Here is an 18535-nt window from a genome sequence, read left to right as displayed (position 1 = left end):
AATGGGGGTAAAATTTGAGATGTAGCAACTGTCTATTCAGATGTCTCAGTGTGTTAGATCTTTGAAAATCAAAAGAAAATTATATGCAACTGCTTTGATAAACAATTAATTGTCTCTGTCATTTTTCAAGCAAAAGTGTCAAACATTTGCAGGTTCCAGCTTCTTAAATGTGAGAATTTGTTTTTCTCAATCATTTATGATAGTCAATTAAGAGTCTTTAGGTTTTCAACTGTTGGTTGGACAAGAGAAGCAATTTGAAGACGTCACTTTGAGCTCCAGGAAATTGTGTTTTTTCACATTTGATTAACATTTTATAGACTAAATGATTGATAGATACATCATAAAAATAATCATCTGAATAGTCAATAATGCAGGTAATTGTTAGTTGCAGCCCATCAATTGACTGTTCCTGGTATAAATGCCAAGGAATACATCAGGCAGCCAGCCACTGCAATCAGAACAAAAAGGACATTTTGAGGACTTTGATAATAAAAGTATATTTTACTTAAAGCTTCAGAGCTGCAGCTCCTAACGCCAGCTAAGAATGAACAGTTGCTACAGTATATACTGTGGTTTCACCATGACAACAGGGTCCAGAGTGAAACTACGCAAAACCACATGCATTTGTAAAAAGGAAAAAACAAGAAACAGTGTGAAGAAAAACCACATGATGGAAACTCAGACAGTTGTGCGTGGGTTGTGTTCGCCTGTTGAGGGTAAATTCAAATCGAATTAGGTCAGGTTTTTAGACAAGCTTCAAGTGTGGATTTGGAACTGTTAAAGGATGTGGATTTATTTTTCACAGAAATATTTAAAGTGTTTCACACAAGAAACTGTTGCAAAGTTTTTCTCAGATTTGGGAACGTTCAGATTTGTAGTGCTCAGTATAAACTTGAAAATTAAACATAACGGCACAGAATTTTGATCATTAATTTAATTTTCTTACAAATAAAATCATCTCTGTACAGTATATTCATGTTGCAGATCGACAGGAAGTCTCAGGAACACATACTGTCTGAGCTGCTGAGGGCAGCCGAGGGAGCAGAGTGGTCTGACTTTCTCTGAGCTGAGGTCAGATTCAGGTAGCCCATCTCTGCCGATCGAGACAGGGGCCCAGAGATCGAATGATGAGGGGAGGAAGTCACGTCTGTCTGCTTGCTCTGAGTGTTGTCCAAGAGGCTCTGAACTTCAGACGGCTCAGGCATCTTCACACTGGAGACACAATCAAAATTCATAGTCATTTTATTGCGTTTTATTTAGCAAGCAAACAGGTTTGCTTAAATTCTAAATTGGGATCACACTTACCTTGAAGTTTGTACAGGGAGGGATTTGAAAACCTGCATAAGATTAGATGTTTTCTTCAGTTCCTAATTAAACAAAAATGATGTTGGATTAATATATCGTTTTGAAAAGAAATACATCTCTCTCTTTTAGACAGTATTTAGCAAAGATGGAGGCCTCTGGCTCCAGAAACAGCAAAGTAGGTCGCTCAGTATTTGTCAAACACTGTGGCAGAAGCAAAGTCTGTGAGGGCTGAGCCCAACAGCCTGAGGTGTGTTACAATAACCACAGTGGAGAACATAAACTTTTTAAATCCAGGTACTAATGTGGCCTTTTCCCTAATGCCACTCTCTGGCCAAGCTTTACATTTTTACCCAACTTGTTTTAAAGATCTAATAACTAAGTTGTCTGTCCATTTTAAGCTGTGCTATGCATGACTCTAGGGATGGCACTGTTGGTTAGTTGGTCCACCACTTCGATCCAGTCTGAAATATCTCAACAGCTACAGTACTGGATGGATATTTTGTACAGACATTCATAGTAATTTTTTTAATTCAGGACTTTTACTTGTAACAGAGTAATTTTACAATGTGGTATTTTTACTTCAGTAAAATATCTAGTTCTAGTCAGGAAGGTAGTTGATCTAATGTAGCTTTACAAGGGCCCAACTACAGCAGTAACTCCAGATCGTAGCCTGTGTATAAAGATGAAGTAGACATGCCCGGTACCTCAGCAAAGTGGAGTGACTGCATGTTTTGCAGGCTGCGTTCCACAACTGCTAGCTGATTGGACATGTGGAGTATTCTGTTTCCTAGTTTCTTGTTTTCCATCTCCAGAAAATCCACCCTTGAGATTAAAGCAAACAATGAAGAGATCTTTGTCAGTGACGACACCTTAGCTAAAGGTGCAGTAATCCTTTGAACATAATGTTTAGACTCTGTTTCGTTGTGTGATTTAGTGTTGACGAATTGTTAATTCAGTACCTGCATTTGGACAAAGAGGCTGTTAGATTACTGGCTTTCTTGTTGCGCTCCTCCTCATCTAGCTGTTGCAGGAGCCTTCTCCTCTCAACAAGTAGTTTCTCATTTTCCACAGTGATACTTATGGTAAGCTCCTTTTCCTGTAAAAGAAAAACAGTTTGAATTCCTTCAATTCATCAACCAATATATAATGCTATTTATCAATAAAAAAAAAGAAATGTCTGTGAGGTGTGTCACTGTGGGAGTTACACTATGAATCAGCGTCTCCTGGGGACTTTCAGCTTTACCACAGTTTAATACTTTCCATGACAGCCTGCTACGGCGGCCACTGAGTCAACATATTATTATACAGAAGAAGAGAAGCCGTAACCTTTTTTCCAGAGCAAACGTTTTTATATCAACGGAGGTGAGAATAAATATTGATACTGAAATCAGTCCTGAACATTAATTAATTATAAAACAAATAACTGAATTTGAATTTCTGGTTTTGTTTGTGGAAGGCATTACAAACTGCAGATTTACCTTTGCTACTGAATGGGAACACAAGGACAGTTCTCGCTCTAGATTTTGTATCTTCTCGTCACGCCATTTGGTTTCATCGTCATATTTCTGTTTGGCTCGACACAGCTTGGCCTTGTGCTTTTCCTTCATTTCGTGGTATTTACTGTAAAGAGATGGACCACGAGAAGGAGAGAAGCTGTAACACAGGCAGGCTATGTGGTAGCTCACAAAGTTGCAAAGCATGGTAAGCCAGTGAGTGATGGAGAGTTTGTGCAGGACAGCTTCTTGAAAGTGGCCGACATCTTATGTATTGAAGCTGTGTGGCTCTCAGTGATGTGCTGGTTCCCTATATTGGCACTCAGCCATCAAAACTTTAAGAATCCCTCGGCTAAAATATAAACTACAGTCTCGTCAAGCTTTATTTTGTGTTGTGCTTTTCAGCTGACAGCAACATCATACTCATGAGCCTATTACCTCCGCTCTTTGTCGAGGCATTTAAGGGTGTCACAGATCTCCTTCTTGAGTGTCTCGCACTCATCTTGGGTGGCCAATAGAGCCTTCACTGCGTCTTGATAATCAGGACACTCCTACGGTGCAAAATACAGACAGTCATCAGCAGTGACGGGAATTCACAGTACATGTAGTACATTGTGCAACTCACACTGGCACATTCAAATAAATGTACAGCTTGGGTTTCTCTGATATTAACACGTGGGTTAGTCAAAGGTCTGGTCAAAGGTCGCACAATAAATGGAAGGTAAAACACGTCACCAGACAGTAGGCCTGGTAAATGTTCCAGTAAATTCAAATATGTAAACATTACCTTCCGCAGTGTGTTCTCTTCCTTCTGCAGCAGCTGTAGTTCTTTATCGTCTTGCTGACAGTGAGTGTTTTCACAATGCTGCAAATCTGTCTCTTTTTGCTTCTGCAACCTTCAAACACATACAGAAACCTTCACTAACAGATATGTTTCTGCAACACTGAGAGTTGGAATGCACATACAGTAGCTGCTGGATGGTGTACAGAGGTAGAATTTCCTACTTTTGTTGCTGAAAATCATTTTCTTTGGCGCAGATGGTAGCTACAAGATTATCCAGCTCATTATGGGAAGGATCCAGCTGCTGCTTGAGGGAATGTATCTGAGAGGATAAGAAAAAGTTTTTGACGTCATGCACAAGCAGCAAAGACTATTGCAGTTGAAGTACTCACTTTTGACTCTGTGTTGAGCAGGCATCTGGACTGAGTGCTGAGCTTGTTTTGTAAATCTCTGCAGATCTCATTGCTCTGAATCAATTCAGCTGCCTGGGACTGGAAACACAACAAGATCAATATTCAGGTACCGTTCATCGACCACAACTTAATTTCATGAGTCATGTTTCTACTTATGTGTTTGGGGTCGGTCAGAGATATGCATATAGAGATTAATAAAACTGTGTTGAACCTTTGCTGTTTGACATAAAAATAAAAATAAAAAATAGCAATTAAAGCGGATATAATCTCTCGTTATGCTCCAGGATTTGTACAGTGAGACTTACTTTGACTAACTCATTAGCCTGGTTGGCCCGAGCCTGCACAGTGAGGAGCTGCTGCTCAGCCTGCTGCTGCTGCTCCTGCAGGGCTGACTCCAGCCGCTCCACCTCTCTCTGCAGAGACACCACCTGAGACACATTATGAAGATCAATGCAGTTACCAAATGTCTGTCTCAGCACAAGGTCCACAATCACAGTGCACTTTAAAGGTTTGACTGGTGGGAGCTTTTACATTTGAAAATAATACAGGCACCAAAGCTTCCAACAGGTGATACTTTGTAATCTGTAGCTGTGTGCCTCTGCCAACCAGTCACATTGCAGTTTGCACCCTTATCTAATATAATACATGTAGCACACTTTAAATGGATTGAATAAAAGGCATTAGGTGTATATTTGGTGAAATGGAAGTTATCACTCTATTGACGTATATTATTCCAGTGAGAAACATGGCGTTTTCACTTAGAACAGGGGTCGCCAACCTTTACTATCAGAAGAACCATTTTTGACCAAAATAACAAAATTAAAATCTATTTGGAGCCACAAAACATATTTTTTGTAGCCTCATAATGAAGGTAACAAGAATAATATCAAGTCCAAATTAGCCAATCAACATTAATAGTAGGTCTCCATGAGCATTCATTATTTTTTTTTTACCACAGGGTGGCTATTCTGCAGTGGGCTATTTATGAGTATTTGGAACTTAAACTGTGCAGAGCTGGCGGTAAAAGCAAATGAAACTGTCTGCACACTACTAAATTCTCTATTCTCCTCTGAAACTTTCTGGATTTGGATTTATAGATAGCCTACCTAAGGTGCCACCACTTTTGAGGTGTGGCAAAATTTTGGGAAAAAGGTGCCAGGCCACAGAAATTTGAAGCACATTTTAGCTGACGAAATGTTTAAACATTTTTTTTTCATTTTGTGCATAGGTGCATAATTTCTGTAGGCCTAAAACAATGATAAACAAAAATGAAAATGCTTAAAAAAATGCAGAATAGCTAAATAGCCCCATGTGGCTCCAGAGCCACAGGTTCCACACCCCTGACTCAAATGCTGTTTCTACAGAGAAGTACAGGGAGCTTCATCACATGGTGCTACAATGACTATCACTTGAACTTTAAAATCAAACACGAGTCTCAGATGAAACAGAATGAATCCTCTGCAAGCACAATCAGTCCACTGATCTGTGATTATGGACAGTGTGCTAGATTATTGCTACACGTGCACAGGACAAATGTGCAACTGTTCCTGGCTGCAACTAACAATAATGTTTGTTACTGATTAATCTGTAGATTATTTTCTTGAGTAATCGTTTGGTCTACAAAACATTATAAAACAGTGATAAGAGTCTGTTACACTGTCCTTGAGCCTAAATGACCTTGATCAACATTTCCAAACCCAGAAGTATCAAATATACTATAACGTAAGACCAAGGAAATCACCAAATCTCCACATTTGAGAACCTGGAAATATCACATTTTTAGCATTTTTGCATGAATTCATAACCAAAATAGTTGTCGAGCGATTTTATCAATTGAATAATTGATTAATATGTGCAGCTCTGCAACTGAGACAGTACAAGTTGTCAGAATAAGACTCATTATCATTATACTGTAGAGAAGAACAACAGCATTAACTGCACACACACTCACTATTAATATAGGCCCAGAGTCTGAAACAAAGCAGACTGAAATATCTCTTCCAGTATCAGCAAAGCAATGAGCCTGAGCAATGATTACCAGAGAAACAGGATGTAGGAAGTTGTAGTCATGACAGTTGACAGTGCTTCACATATGGATGCAGCTGCAAAGAAACTACCAGAGCTCTACAATCAGCACAGTTTCAAGGTGGACGCCCAAGATCAGTGTCACTGATTCAGAAACATTTGGTCAGATGACCTGTCTGTCTGTTCCTGAGATATGGCATCGAAAAATGGCCAGAATACATTGTGATGTCACAATGAAACTGACCTTGGACCTTTTGGATATAAAATGTGATCACTTCATAATTTTATCCTATTATTAAAGACATTATAGACACTGAGATTCTGTCATAATTAGTGCAGGAATTCTTGAGTTATGGCCAAAAACATGTTCTGTGAGGTCGCAATTACCAAGTCCAAGCGGACGTTTGTGCCAAATTTAAAGAAATTCCCTCCAGCCGTTCCTGAAATATCGCATTCATGATGAACGGACAACCTAGAAACATAGCGCCTCCGGCTACAGCTGTCACAGGTGTGTGTATGTGCTTGGTAACACATCAGCTGACAAACACACAGTGCCTGATATATCTGTAAATACTTCAAAACAATACGTGTCTTGTCTTCAGGCAGTTTTACTGTAAGCTCACAAATCCTCCAGTATACAGTGTTTAACCAGGATTTTCTTTTATTTTACACTGACATCTTTAAACAAGTTATTGGCTTAAAGAGATACACAGCATGGTGCACTGGCAAGGTAAACTGCAATTTAAAAAAGATGCGGCATAAATATTGGAGAGAATTTGGAAGCTTTTCAGGACTTACTGCGAGGTTTGGTGTCACAACACTTGAAGGATTCTTTATAATCATTATAAGAGACATTTGATGGTGGTTTTGATCAGTTTGTTTGTTTGGAGGAGAGCTGAAACGAAGCAGTCGGGGCCACATTGTTGTGCGTTCAACAGCAATATGAACTATCCATGATAACTTCCATTAGTCTGTTCAAATTTTTATGTACTCACAGTTTCCTCCTTTCCTAAAAGGCGTCTCGTCTGAGCAGTGAGCTCCTCCTGTAAGTGTCTGCAGGTCTGGTTGCTCTGTGCTAGCTCTGCTGCTTGACACTAAACGACAGACACAAGAAGCTACTTTTTCAACACAAATATACACATTCCTCTATCAGGTGTATTGTTTTGAAGAATCTTAAGGAACAAGACTAGTGATGTAGTAAAAATCTGAAACCAGTTGGTCTGTACTGTATCCTACTTTAAACTGGCATCTATCCTTTATAATACATGCAAACATGGTGATAACGATAAATGTCTGTATGTTTGATATAAATTACATTCTGACTGTTTCAGTGTCAGATGTATTTCTCAGGGATCTGTGTAATGGGACTTACTTTAGCTAACTCATTGACCTGGCTGGCCTGAACCTGCTCAGCCTGCTGCTGCAGCTCCTGCAGGGCTGACTCCGGCCGCTCCACCTCCCTCTGCAGCGACACCACCTGGGGAACATATATACTGCATCTTTATCTCTGAGAATAATACACATGCATGAGACACCATAAACAATGTACTGTAGCAGCAGGTTGTTGCTAGATTAGATTGAGCAGAAACATTTTGACTACAGCTATTTACTGTCAGTTTTTTGGGTGATGGTGAGCCATTTTGAGTTCCTCGTTGAGACAGAGGGAAGTGGAATAAATGCCACTTCACCCAACGCTGACAAAAAGCTGTTGGATCTATTTCTTCTCCATAGCTCTGCATTCATGCAAGACCTCCGCATGACCAATGACATTAGAATGCAAACTGCATTCATTTATTCACTCCTGAGCAATGAGCTTCTTCTGTTTATCGCTTCTATATTCACATAAGAATTCAGGCATACTTTGATTTTATAACTTGTGCAGATTTTCAACATTTATTTGTTCTCATAATGAGTTTAAGCAATGAGGTTTACTTCAGCCAGCTCTGTGGACTGGTTGGCCTGAACCTGCACAGCAAGGAGCTGCTGCTGCTCCTGCTGGGTGGACTCCAGCTGCTGCACCTTCTCTTGCAAAGACACCACCTGAGGCAAACACACATACAGAACAGTATTTTCATTACTGATTCATCTGCTGACTATTTTCTCAATTAAACATTTTGTCTATACCCATGGTTCTCACCAGTTCTCTGAAGTTTACTTCCACTATTTAACTCACTTTTGAAGTGAGGTCAGTGTGAGAAAGAGTCAAAAGAGACTATTCTGAGCAGAGGTTTCACTTCTTCTGTGGTTATCTTGCCAACTGTAGTTGACAACTATAGAAATCTGGTCCTAATCATATCTAGCAACTGGAATCTTTTCAGATGGAGGTTCCTGAAGTGAAATCTTTTCAAATGGAGGCCTGTGACTGAAGTGAAATCTTTTCAAATGGAGGCCTGTGACTGAAAGTGTGTTGGTTTAGGGGAACTTGACCCGAATAAGGTCGTGAGCCACTGGTCTATACTGCATCAAAAGGTAGTAAACATGTCCCTTTAATTTTTTTGTTTCCCTTGGCACAAGCTGACATATTCAAGTTTCTTATTAAAAAATATTAAGTTTGCTATAATGCTTAAAAGACACACATCTCAACATTTGAGAAGCTTTGGTATTTTTTTCTTGAAAGAAGATGAATCAGTTATCACTGTCAATGATCAATCAATGTCAATCAACTTATCAACTAGTTCTACAGTGCAGTAACACGATTACACTTGTGTATAATATTTGTCTGTCGACGTTATTACCAGTGGCACACATTTATAAGACAATTGAGAAACACTTAACACTTAAAACACAAATACAAAAAATACAAAAACAATTACGCATCTAAGCCCATGGCCAACATTTCTAATGTACATTTAGAAGTGTTCACAGTGTCACACTGTGGTTAGCAACTCTAAACAGTGGTAATATTTATGCTGTTTCCCATCCACTGGTTTAACAGACAGGAAAACAGTGCAAGCAACCGCAATATCACTTAGTTGATATAAACAAGTGTAGTGGTTACTGAGCTGTGTCTACACCATCCACACTGAGCAGATGCAGTGCTAAATAAACAAGTGTCTCAGATACAACAGTATGAATGCTCTGTGAAAACTATGAGTCCATTGATCTAATAATATGGACAGTAACTGCATTATAGCCACAACAGTACTAAACAAATGCACATTACTACTGAGCTGGGCTGCAATTAATGATAGTTTAGGTCTATAAAACAGTAACAAGAGTCTGTTGCAATATCCGTGAGCCTAAAGTGACTTCATCGTGAATCTTGTTTTGGCTGATCAACATTTACAAACCCAAAAATATTACATTTATTATCATGTTAGACCACAGAGAGCAGCATACGGGCCTACTGTCTGAAATAAGGAAGACTAACATATCTGCCCCTGTACTTAATTGGAAGAAATCAGGGCAAGGGTTTGTTTCACCACTTACATACTTTACAATTTATAAGATCTTACCAACATAAAGCATCACTGAGAGTGAAGTGTGTGGCCTATACCCACAAAATAAGTGCTATAAATATAAGCTTATTCTGGTACTGAAAGTCGAAAGTCTTTGCTGCAAAAATTCATAAATGTAGTGTTTTCTGACAATAATGTTTAGTAATAAAAGACCTTATTCCAGCAGGTATCTTACCGTCTGCTGCAGAGAGCTCTTCTCAGCATCCAGGGTGCGCACCCTGTTCCTCAGGGCTCTGATCTCAAGGTCCAGACGATCGTTCAGCTCTTTGGCCTTTCGCAGCTCCACCATTTCTTTTGAAATAAAGTCACACAAAGCACTCATCAGATAATAAATAATACCTGTTACAGGATTACACTCTGTGAAATGCTCGTTGATTGCATGTACTATAACAAACATTGATATTTTATTTCATTTTAGGTACTTTTTTTATATGATTTAACAGGAAATGTGATTTTTGTTGTGAGGATGAGATAAAGGGCAGCGGGGTGGCTCAATAAGGTGGATATTTCTGTGTGGAGTTTGCACATTCACCCCCTATTTGTGTGGGCTTCCTCCCACAGCCTAAAGACCATAAAACTCTGTAGATTACCGACTACAACAGTGACTGCACACAAAGACAGAAATATGCATATGCATTCTTTTCGTCAGACTTATAAGGCCGCACGTACACTTGATCCTGTTTTATAAATCTCAGTCATTCTGGAGCTGGGTGCACACGTACATGCATCATTTCCACTTCCACAGGACGCTATGAATGGATGTGGAAACACTCATAAACATCTGTTTGCATATCGATACTTATACTTAATAGGTCATCAGCTTATATATGACACGTATCCATGGTTTTTGCACGTACGCATCATTTACACAGCTAACCCCTGCAGGTGATGCAAAATGGAAACTGTAAATTCTCTTAAGGTACAAATATGACTGTGTTTCATTGTATGTGCAATAGACTGGTGACATGTCCAGGGTGTTCCTTTCCTCTCACCCAGTGCGTGCTGATATAACCTCCAGTCTGTGTGAACAGAATAAACAAATATATAAAATAGATGAATCTGAGCTGTGCGGGGATTATAGCACAGCTTCTTTCCTCCTTTTTACACCCGATATAAACTCAGTAACATGGCAATTCTTTGGAAACAGACTAAAGAACACACATGAAAAAGAATTCTTACCATATTTCTTCAGTTTTTGTACTTCCTGTCTTAGTTGCTCTACCTCCTGCTGGGCTGCCTGCAGCTCAGGCTCTAAAAAACACAGATGTAAGAATAAACACAAGGCTGCTGGCAGAGATTCCTCATCCATTGAGAGCAGTGGAAGTTGGTGGTAACTTCAGTTTTAGTTCAGAGTCTGTCTGGATATTGTATAATGGCAAAATAACTCCTGAAAGCTCGTTATATATAATATTTATTAAGGATTCTGCGGAAAGTTTGTGATGTTTTCTTTTCTAGCAGTGCTGTAAACAATGATCTAAAGGAAAACTTCACCCACAACATTATTATTTGTATACTGCTCACCCTCAGTTCCATTAAATTTGTGAAGAATGATTAGATTTTCTTGCACGCCTCCATGGTGAATGAAGAAAAAAGGTCATAGGTAATCATGTTTAATCTCTAAACTTAAGAACTATATCAAAATGCAATTTCTTGTGACTCATCAAGAAACGCTGAAATAGTGATGACGTCAAGCTACTGTGTTATCACCATGGAAAATCTCTTTCAGAATGATAAACTGTTTGTAAATAGCTGATTAATTTCTCCCACCATAAGCTCTTTGGGTCAAGTGAGCAGACTCCAACTCATCATTCAAACGCCGGATCTCATTGTGGGCCATGGCCAGCCGGCGGGAGCCCTCCTCCACATCCCGCTCCAGACGGAAATACTCCCTCTCCACGCTGCTTGGCTGGCCGGCCAAGTGCCTGGCCTCAGTCTGAAGAGAGAAGGACAGAGCGACTGACCAAATGACCAGCGGGAAAATATTTGCCGCACTATAACGAGAACTGATGAATACAAACAAGACATGTTCGTAAACACATGCAAGAACAGATAAGAGACCTTGAGAAGTGCACTGGATCAAGATGCATCAGTGGTGTAGTGTCTTGAATTTCTTCTGCCATGCAAAGTTCCCTAGTCTGAGCTGGTAACAGAGCTTAATAACACTGGAACAAAAAAAAAGTTGCAGTTAATGTGGATGCTGCTGAACGGGAGTTTTGAATGGAAAACATGCAAAGACATCCTTATATTCAAGCGTGCATGTTGCGATACACAAAATAAAGCCAGCGCGGCTGATTGTCACTAATTTTGTAATGAAACTGAGTGCAGTTTTTAGTGTTTGTTAGTATGGGATGCAGAAACATTACTGCCAATAAAAACACATACAGGAATAAAAGTATGTTTGCTCTGTGATGCTTTGTGTCCAAAGAGTCTCTTCCATGGGCTCTGGCTATGACGTGGTGCCCCCTTGTGGGAAGACTGTGGAATAACATTAGACCACATCATCAGAATAAGACAAGTGTTTGTGTACTTCATGTCTTTAGGTTCTTCCTCTAACCTGGTGTGCAGTGGTGTTCAGCGCCTGGGCTTCGGTCCCCAGTGTGCTGGCTGTGCTTCCATCACCCGTTAGATTGCCAGGACCCTCATTCGTCTCAAGTAAGGAGGCTCTCTCCACCAGCAGGTAGGCCACCTGCTCACTGGGGCTGCTGTGAATCAGCTCTGTGAGACCCTGCTGGTACAGCATCTTAGCCACCTCACTTATCTGGGCATCTGTCACAACAGAAGATGGTGACAGAGTAGGATTTATAATGGTTTAAAATCATCAGTTTGAGGCAGCTTTGCCAACATGGCTTGTGTTCTTTAGGGATAAATGCTCACTGGCTGGTATCACAATGTCACCCTCAGTCCTTTTGTTCCTGTTCTGCCTTTCTGTCCATCCCTTTAGCCACAGTCCTATGTCCTAACTATGCTTAGGTTATGTTTATATTAACTATTATTTTGTCATACAGTGTAAGAATACGGGCATGATTTGTAATTTATGACAAGTATGGTGCAGGAAGGCCATTCAGTGTGCATGGCCAAAAAATAAATTGGTACAAAATGGTGAGGAAGATGCTGTGAAATCTGCGTAGGTTTGGATTGCAATAAGTTTTTGACCGTGTTGTACAGTGTTACAGTGTGCTATAATGTGCAAGATTGTGTGAAAACAACTAAGTAGGAACAGGACCTGTCGTATTTGTAATCTCAAATAAACCTCCTTCAAGGTTTGCCTGCTTCATTAGAGTACACTGGGTCTTCAAAAACAGGTTGAACTGGAGGGCCTTGTACACACAGACAAGAGTATTTTTTAAAACAAGTTTTACCTCCTTCATTCTCAGGAAAATCCCCACCCACACAAGCACTGTTTTAAAATAAATCTCCGTCCAAATGAAAACACAATTAAAGTGCTGTCAAGAGTACGCCAAACCAACAGGCAGCAATATAAGCATAACCCAAAAGCCACGCAAAGAAAAAGAAGATGTTGGCCAATCAGACGCCTGAAAAAAGCTATTAACAGAGGACTTGCTGTTGCAGTGGCGGCACAGTGGTGCTGTGGTTAGCATTGTCACCTCACAGCAAGAGGGGATCCTGGTTCAAACCCAGGGGAGGGGGAGCCCCTCTGTGCAGAGCCTGCATGTTCTCCCTGTGTCAGTGTGGCTTTTCTCAGGGTATTCCAGCCTTCTCCCACAGTCCAAAGACATGCAGGTTAATTGGTAGGAGTGAATGGTTGTTGTTTGTTGTATGTCAGCCCTGTGATAGTCTGGCAACCTGTCCAGGGTGGAGCCCCCCCCTCTCGCTCAATGTCAGCTGGGATAGGCTCCAGCGCCCCTGTGACCCCCAACAGGATAAGCCATAACAGAAAAAAAAAAAAAAAAACATGTAAAAAGTCCTGTTAGCAAGGTTAGAGCTAACACTATTTTGGCCATGTCCGCCATTGCATGAAATGCTGCCTCATTTGTGACTTTCTGAACATCTTTACCCTGGACACAGTTTCACAAAAGGTCCACTTTCAGTGACCTAAAACACAGTTTGGACCAAACACCAAAACACATCGAAAAAGCTTCATTTGCAAATAAACCCATGTATGCTTAGACAAGGCCTAAGTGGCATAGGGAAATTGAGCATGTAAAATGGCCACTACAGATGCCCTCAGACTATCCCAGTCACCTGACTCTCATTTACCTGCTCACCTTTTTCAACTTTCCCTCATCAGCCCTGCAGTGTTTAACCAGCCCACCAGATTGTCTACATATACGTCGTGCTGTTGCTTTCAGACATACATCCAGTTACCTAGAACCTACCAGACTCTGAATATGGCTCTGTCAGCCTGCACGTTTCCCTGCCTTACTCCTGTTGCCTGTGGACTCTCAGTTAATCCTGTTTGGACTTTCTACCCATGCAAGTAAGCTTATGTTTCTTCATTTTATCAGTAACTCCCTGAACTGTTGCTGTCTGTTGGATTATTCTTATTTGTAGATTGTGTACAGGTACCTTGAAGGGATATTAGACGTTGCAGCTGGCTATTGAGCTGGTCGTTTTCGTCTTGTATCTCCTGAGCTAAAACATCTTTGTGCTCCGTAAAGATCCGGATCTGCTCCAAGGACTTGCGTACCTTACAGAGAAACAGAAAATTGACACAGACCTTGACTTATTCTTGCTCTTCTTGACCATCTCTGATGTCACTGATAACACAATAGTGATGACTGACCTCTGCCATCTCTGCTAAGTGTTGGGAGCGCTGGGTGTCCAGGTCCCATTTCACACTGTTCAGACGGCTTCTTGTGCGCTGGAGAGCCCTCCATAGCAAACACAGCTGAGCCTCCCTAGGGGAGTCAGGAGCGAGTCTCTCCTCAGTGAACCATGTGGCGATCTGCTGCAGCTCCTCCTGGGGATGGCGTGGTGACATGTGGACATGGTCACAAACAGCTGACTTGATCTGATACTTATAAAGGGCTCACTGTCTCTGACTACTTGCATTGTTGGAGGAGACACTGAATGACATCTTTGCAATTAGTCTCTAATGTGAACATTATGTAATTCTACTCTGTAGATACAATATCATTATTAAAATATGTGGCCTATTTCTTTATCTCACCCTTCAACTCCGGTTCACTTCTGTGAGAGAAAGTGATGGTGATACAAGATTAAAATACATAAACAACATTTTCAGATAAGATGAGGTAATAATCAACCTTGTGTTTTTTTCCTGGTCGTAATAACGCTAACATGTCATATCTCAAGATGGCAAAAAGCTTGTAAAAACAATCTATATCAACAAAGGCTCTACAACTCTGAACTATAGTGAGATAGCTGCCACCTCTTTTGGCTGTGGCAAAAGTTATTTGCACATTTTGGGCAGCAGCTGTTTCTCTCTGTGGAGACAGCTGGCATCGCCAAAATGTTTCCGCTGAACAGCTTCCTCCTTGTTTATCTGTGGTGGTCTGACACTGGGAATAACTGGATAACAGAACAATAGGCTAACTGATCACACTTTATTTCATCTGTGTTAATGTGAAGTCCTTACAGCTTAGTTATTATGTTTAATCACATGCTCTGCAGCCACACTTGCTGAAACCCACACATCTTTTTTTGTTTGTGTTTTATTATGTGTGTGCTTTATTTATTTAGTCATCACACATATGACAATAAGTGTAAACAATACAAGGCTGCTCTACGTTCTTAACAATTTAAGCTAAAAAAAAAATCCAAATCATTCAGACTCTTGTAACCCTCAAAAATAGCTTTGTAAACCATTCTTTTAAAAAAACAAAGATGAATGACTCATTTTTAAATCTATAATTGCATTGTTATACAATTTAACCCCAACAATAGCTTGTAATCTCTGTTTTGGGGGGCTTTTTGTGTGGTAAACTTACAAATATGTCAGATCGTATTGCTCTCTTGTACTAAAAAAAACATTTGTGCACAGTCAGGGAGTGACTTTGATTTTGGTCTGTACATTATTTGCATTTTTTTTATAATATACCAAGTCATTACAGTTAAAACAGCACGTTGGTGTGATCATAATAACCAATCTACTGTCTGTCCCCTGCTCCAGACTGAAAACAAATGGTGATCGTGCCTTTGAAGTCGTGGCTCCAACACTTATAAACTCTTCCATTAGGTTTATGGTCTGCGGAAACGGCCTTCTCCCACCAAAATTGTCCAGTGCTTGTTCCCTGGTGTGTTTCTGTTTGAGGCCTCAGTAGCGTGTATGTACCCTAAGTTAAACTTTCTTTTTGTTGCCTTGTTTTATTGCCTTTGTTTTTATTGATTGCATGTTTCATTGTTGGATTGCTTGATGGTATTTTGTGAGGCACTTAATTTCTGTGAAAGGTGCTACATCAAATACATTTTATTGTGTATTATTATTATTACAATATCAATACCTATGGCTTGCTTTTGTGTAAGACACAATAAGATATATAATATGAGTGAAAAATGAATTAAATACAAGGCATTGGGGCTTAATATGTCCCTAGATTTATACAGGATTGCTACTGGCTTAGAAATGTTTCCTTTAATATGGTCAATATGTTGTTTCAATGTCTGTTTATGATCATTTACAACCACTAAGAAATGTTTCAATTTCAACATCGCAGATTTTCATTCAGTATCTCCATCAATTTCTGTTAGATTTCCAACAACCATGAATTTACTTTTATCATATTGAGAGCTAGTTTGCTGACATCAAACCAACTCCCATTCAATAACACACACAAGTTTTCCCAGAGCAAAATACATTTGTATCGTCTGGTGAACCCAAACTTTCCTAAGATGCAAACCATATCAGGATATCAGAGAGGAAATAGGTATGTGCACAATGCACAAGACATAAACAATCTATTTGAAGGGTTGGTGCAGCCAAAACAACGAGGACAAATATGCACCCAGTGTAAACAGTACAGTTTGTAGAGCTGAAACAAGCTGGTGATACTGTTGTGTGATACAGGGTGGACTAAGATGATGTTTTAAACCTTTAAAGTGACAAATGGGAGACTGTTAGAAAGTCAATTTAATCTCGTCACCATCTTTGCAGCGTTCACGTACATTATTTGTTTAACGGTTTACAGTTTTACCTTTAGGTTTTAGCTAACCGTGAAGTAAACTAAACGAAGAAAACGCAGACTGTGTTCGTACCTCTGATTGGTCCATTAGTCCTGAAGTGGGGAAAAACTTTCGACCACGGTTAACCATCACATTTATCACATTTCAGCCTTTAATTTTAGTCCGAAAAAGTCCGACTGCGACCACCGAAAGTCCGCTGGCATCGGTACAGAGCTCAGCCTCCACAACACCGCGACGTAAACGTCCCACTATCGTCTCCCAGCTGCTGTCCAACGGTAATAACGGTACGTAACGGACAAGAATGCACTCACTCAACTTCCCACCGTCTTTGTCGGGATTTAATAAACAGGAAGTCGAAACTTTAACGTCAAAAAGCAGCGACGAAGAGTGGAAACGTGATGTGAGCAGAGGCTGGAGGAATGTACAGTAAGGAGTATCTCTCTGTGTCTGTTACTACTTGTAAAAACCGTAAAAACTCACGGGTCTTGCGCGCTGTGATTGTGGGCTGTCCGTCGGTCCTTGAAGGGGTCTTGTGGGACTGTGAACAGCGTGAATAGTTCAAAATCACTAATAAACACCAGTAAAAATGAAACCTCGTGTAAGAATCATTTCATATTTAATCTTTGGCTTACTTAAAGGGCCAGTGTGTAATATTTGGCATGGTTTATTGTCAAATCTGAATCTAAATCTGAATATTCTATCCATTAATATGTTTATATAAGTCTATAATCGCTATAAAATAAAATTCGTTTGGTTTTCGTAGCCTTATAATTATGCTTTTATATATATATATATATATATATATATATCAAGGGCCTTGCTTTAGAGAGGTCACCATCTTGCGCCGCCATGTATGTATGGCAGACCAAGCGGACAATCCAGCCAGCCAGAGAACGCGTTTCGCGTGTATAAATGAACCAACGAAGACAGCGGAAGGAAAGAAGGAGGAGGAAGAAACAGCAGAGAGTGTTAGTAGTTCGTAGATAGAGAGTAGTGGAAGTTTTTTTTAGTTATAAAGTTTGCGAATGGACCACACTTACCACGCAACAGGAGAGAATGAACCCGAACCGTCATCTGCGAGGAAAAGAAGACGCAACTTCACTCCTTGTGATGCACTCTCTGCGGCGCTTTTCCTCCTGGTGAGATATGTCCCCAACAATGGTAGCAGTAGCACCGAATCCCATTCTGTGCAACAAAATGGGAGCGGAGGATTCAGCCTCTCTTCTCGCCCGCTCAGTATCCAAGTTCCTCATCTGTGTGCTCCGGCTCAAACAGGTATGGCCCTGGGTCTGTGTCCGCTACAAGTAACTCTTCAAAATCGTGTTCAAAGTCGTCCATTGCAGCTACTATAGTCCGGAGATATTGCTAGGCTAAATAAACAGCTGAGCTCTGTTTACAGGCTACGCTGTCAGTCAGTGTGCGGGCTGGAGGTTGGTGGAGCAGAAAGGGGAGGGGGTGCCCGCTAGATATGGTAAACGAGAATGTGTGTATGGAGTGTGTCTGTTACGCTAGAAGAGTCAGCGTTTGGGACGGAGTGGAGTGTTACCGGAGTTTTTGGAGTGCTCAAATAAACTGGCCTTTTTCCCGAACGCTACTCTGGTCTCCTGCTCGTGAGGGATTTATTACAATATTGTAACATGGTTTAGATTTCTAAATAAACATTAACCTAGTAGCTAGATAGACCTACTCCTGAAAAACTCATGTCTGCGCAAGGCTTTTTGTCCCTACGAGGCTACCGTCATTTACCCGATGGGAGGGGTGAGTGAGTGAGCCCTGCAATCTAGAATTTGACCACTGATGTCACTGTTTTCAACGGTTTTCAACCCATTTTACACACTGGCCCTTTAAGAGCGAAAATGATGCGATGCATGTATTACAGGCAGAGGTGGAATGTAAATAATTGATTTTACTCAAGTCCTATTCTAAATCTGAAGCATTTACTTGAGTAGGGTGAAT

General features: G+C 40.4%; 1 protein-coding gene across 2 annotated transcripts; it reads right to left on the bottom strand.

The window, feature by feature from the left end:
• Positions 1-919: 919 nt before the first annotated feature.
• Positions 920-17030, bottom strand: LOC117257105 (coiled-coil domain-containing protein 30). 2 transcript variants are annotated; one of them, XM_033627007.2, is made up of 21 exons: positions 16652-17030; positions 14220-14396; positions 14003-14123; positions 12030-12241; positions 11858-11950; positions 11243-11408; positions 10655-10726; positions 9651-9766; positions 7950-8057; positions 7390-7494; positions 7013-7111; positions 4298-4420; positions 3972-4070; positions 3804-3901; positions 3586-3694; positions 3237-3349; positions 2784-2925; positions 2265-2401; positions 2010-2127; positions 1306-1367; positions 920-1212 (listed from the first exon to the last, which is right to left on the bottom strand). In XM_033627007.2, exons 1-21 carry the CDS (start codon positions 16706-16708, stop codon positions 999-1001), a joined length of 2541 nt encoding a protein of 846 aa, XP_033482898.1. In that variant the 5' UTR covers positions 16709-17030; the 3' UTR covers positions 920-998. The 2 variants fall into 2 exon arrangements, with proteins under 2 accessions (XP_033482898.1, XP_078025446.1); XM_078169320.1 differs by lacking the exon at positions 11858-11950.
• Between the last annotated feature and the right edge of the window lie 1505 nt (positions 17031-18535).

Source organism: Epinephelus lanceolatus, chromosome 1, assembly GCF_041903045.1.
Source record: "Epinephelus lanceolatus isolate andai-2023 chromosome 1, ASM4190304v1, whole genome shotgun sequence".
Classification (NCBI taxonomy): Eukaryota; Metazoa; Chordata; class Actinopteri; order Perciformes; family Serranidae; genus Epinephelus; species Epinephelus lanceolatus.
This window is presented reverse-complemented; position numbering and strand designations above follow the sequence as displayed.